This window comes from Panthera uncia, assembly GCF_023721935.1.
Source record: "Panthera uncia isolate 11264 chromosome C1 unlocalized genomic scaffold, Puncia_PCG_1.0 HiC_scaffold_3, whole genome shotgun sequence".
Taxonomy (NCBI): domain Eukaryota; kingdom Metazoa; phylum Chordata; class Mammalia; order Carnivora; family Felidae; genus Panthera; species Panthera uncia.
The window spans coordinates 101,710,925-101,713,902 of NW_026057584.1; the positions used below are offsets into that span (position 1 = coordinate 101,710,925).

Genomic DNA, 2,978 nt, shown 5'->3' on the forward strand with positions numbered 1-2,978 from the left:
TAAACTTAAAAAAAATACTTTAATACGTCGTAATACACAGAACTAGAATTCAACATATCACGTTGCTAAAACATTCATATAAATTTCATATACGTGAATTCACTGCATTAGAAAAATTCACCGTTTATGATGTTGAAGACCAGCATCAGCAAAACCCAAAGGAAAACTATTTTAACAGTAGGAACACTAAAAATAACAACTTGAAGGCTTATAAACAAGTGGCAGAAAAAAGAATTCTTTACATTTGCTATTGATTATGTCACAACAGGTACAATCTGAAATACAACTTTAGACTAGCAGTGTATAAAAATACTTTCAAACAATACGTCTGATAGGCATAGTACCATAAAAAAAAAAAACCCAAAACAAAAAAACAACCCAGCTGTATAGTTATTTCACTTGAAGACCTACTATTCAACTGCCTGCTTCCAAGCTAGCTTTTAAAGCATCAGCCTGGAAAGCATATTCTCTCGCACATGTGCACACCACACACACACACACACACACACACAGCCGTATATTAAAATCACCTCCTCTATCTATGGTGCACACTGATGAGTAACTGACAGGCATTAATCTCAAGGCATGAGATGATATGGTGTTTGGAGCCTATTTTCAGTTCCAAGATTGGGATGGATGAACAAAGAGGCAAAAATAAGGTGGATTGTGTGTGTGTTTATGATTTCTGTTCCACATATGGGTGCTCTCTGGAAGAGGAGTTTAATCTGGCATATCAATATTTAACTTGGGAGGCGGGGGAACATACTTTCCAGGACTCTGGGTTATAACTACCCTGGCCTTCTTTCCAAACATCGGAGCAATTTTAGGAGCATCTGGGACTGATGTTTCTTCAGCTTCTTCACTATCTTCATGATGTAGATCATAGGAAATGTTCCCATATTCTCTTAGAAATGGGAAAATTTCAAGCAGAAACTGACAGAAATCTCTGCGAATCCCAAACCACCAATGGTTGCCTCCCTTCCGCCTAAACGTCGTGGCCATTAAAGTTATTAATGAAAGCCAAAGGGGGACAAATATGGAGATGTAAGAGAATGTATTGTGGCCGTCCAATCTGTGAACGAGCAGAACCTCAAAAGTGAGCAGGGGCACGACAATCGTTATCCAGCTGATGGCCATGGTCACATGTGTCCTTCGCTGTTCCGCAACGACATCCAAGGATCGAAGGAACAGGAGGGACCAGACGATGTAATAGAGGACGACTAGGCAGAGGAACGACATGAGAATCCACAGGGGCACGAACACCACCAGCCACGGCCAGTGGATAATCCTGTCCAGCCTTAGGGCGATGAAGATGAACTGCAGGATGTTGACAGAGCACAAGATCTCCAGCTCTAGGGACCTATCGTGTCGGAAGCCCCAGACGCAGGCGGCCACGGACACTGGGGATACGAAAAAAAGTGGCATGAAGACCAGCAGCCAGAAGTGGGTCCCCCTCTCCACCCTGTCGCAGACCAGGACTTCGAACATGAGCAGCAGCAGGTGGATAGCCACGGCGATCAACATGGCTTTGAACTCCACGCAGGCCTCCCCCTCCGTGCGGTATCGAGGGTTGCGGGCCCAAACGCCTGCGCCCACTGAGGCGCCGGCGATGACCAGGAGCTTCCACAGCCATATGGGGGCGAAGACCGCCCAGTAGCTCCACTGGATGACGCCGTCCAGACGGAGGGGCAGCAGCACGGAGAAGAGCAGCAGGCAGGCGTAGATGAGGAACTTACTCGGGTTGAAGTCCTGGAACAGGCCCCTAGGGTTCATGGCGAAGCCGCCGCCAGCCCACCGGGCCTGCTGCTCAGCCCGGCTGGGCGGGCGCCGCGTCTCCGCCGCTTCCCGGGCCCGCCGCCTCCCCTCCGGGCCTGTGGCGGCTCTAGGCTGGCAGCCGCCGGGAGACGCACCGGGAGGAGGTTCGGACCCCAGCGCCAAGTGGCCGGAACACGTGCACGCGCGGTCACGTGGCCCGGCCGGAAGCGCGACGCGGCCGAGCGTGCGCCTGCGCGCCCACGCTCTATCGGCGACCCTCGGCCGCGGGCGGCGCGGCGTCTAGGAGTGGGGCGCTGCCTCCGCCCCGCCGCCCGCCTTTACTCCGTACCCATCCGGAAAAAAGCTACCGCGTATGGCGCCGAGAGAGACGGAACCTGACGCGCCGGTGACTCCTCGGCCAGCCCGTTGTCAGACTTCGGGCGGACGCTTCCTGGCGGCGCAGGGGGGAGGCGGGAGTGAGCTCACATCCTCCCGGCCCGCTCGGGGGCAGGGCCCAGGCGGGGGCGGGGCCCAGGCGGGGGCGGGGCCGTGGGCGGGGCTCGCCTGGTGTCCTCCCCTCGCTGGCAACCCGTCCCGGGACTGGGGCACCGCGGCAAGGTCCGCCCCTGGCGGCGCTGAGGGGCCACGTTGTGGGCACGAGCGAAGGCGGGTGGTCTGGACGGTGTGGGAGTTTGTGAGCGAGGTGGTGCCGGGAACCATGAATGCACAGGGGGGCGTGTATGTGTGGAAACGCGCGCGCGCGCGCGCGTGTGTGTACGTACAGTGAGGCAGGCGGTGGGCTGGTCCCTGTCCCCAGGAGGGAGCCCCGCGTGGGGTGGAGTGTGGGGTTTTGCCTGGAATAGATGACTTCCAGGACCGTCTGCCTGGTGGGGCAATGACAGTTCTGAGGCTGCCTGTGAAATGGCTGAGGCACAGTGCCTAGGGGGCGGCGGTGATCTCATACCTCCCCTTTCTCCTCGGAGGTGGAGGGCCAGTGCTGGGGAGGGTGTTAGACCCACCAACGGCCCCCAGGCAAAGTCCCCAGGAGAAAGTGCTTCCCGCCCCAGGTCACCTGGCAGGTTCGGAGCAGAATGGAACTCAGATTCAGCGCTCTCCACTTTTAAGTCCCGAATCCTCAGTTTTACTTCCTTGGGCCTGCCTAACTCTGATTCTCACAGAGCCATGTTGTGAAAAGGGCACTGGACCAGAGATCAAGAAATCTG

General features: G+C 55.5%; 1 protein-coding gene across 1 annotated transcript; it reads right to left on the reverse strand.

Moving 5' to 3' along the window:
• On the reverse strand, nucleotides 1-2,260 carry TMEM185B (transmembrane protein 185B). The gene has a single exon (XM_049616221.1). It carries the CDS (start codon nucleotides 1,771-1,773, stop codon nucleotides 721-723), a length of 1,053 nt encoding a protein of 350 aa, XP_049472178.1. The 5' UTR covers nucleotides 1,774-2,260; the 3' UTR covers nucleotides 1-720.
• Nucleotides 2,261-2,978: the final 718 nt, after the last annotated feature.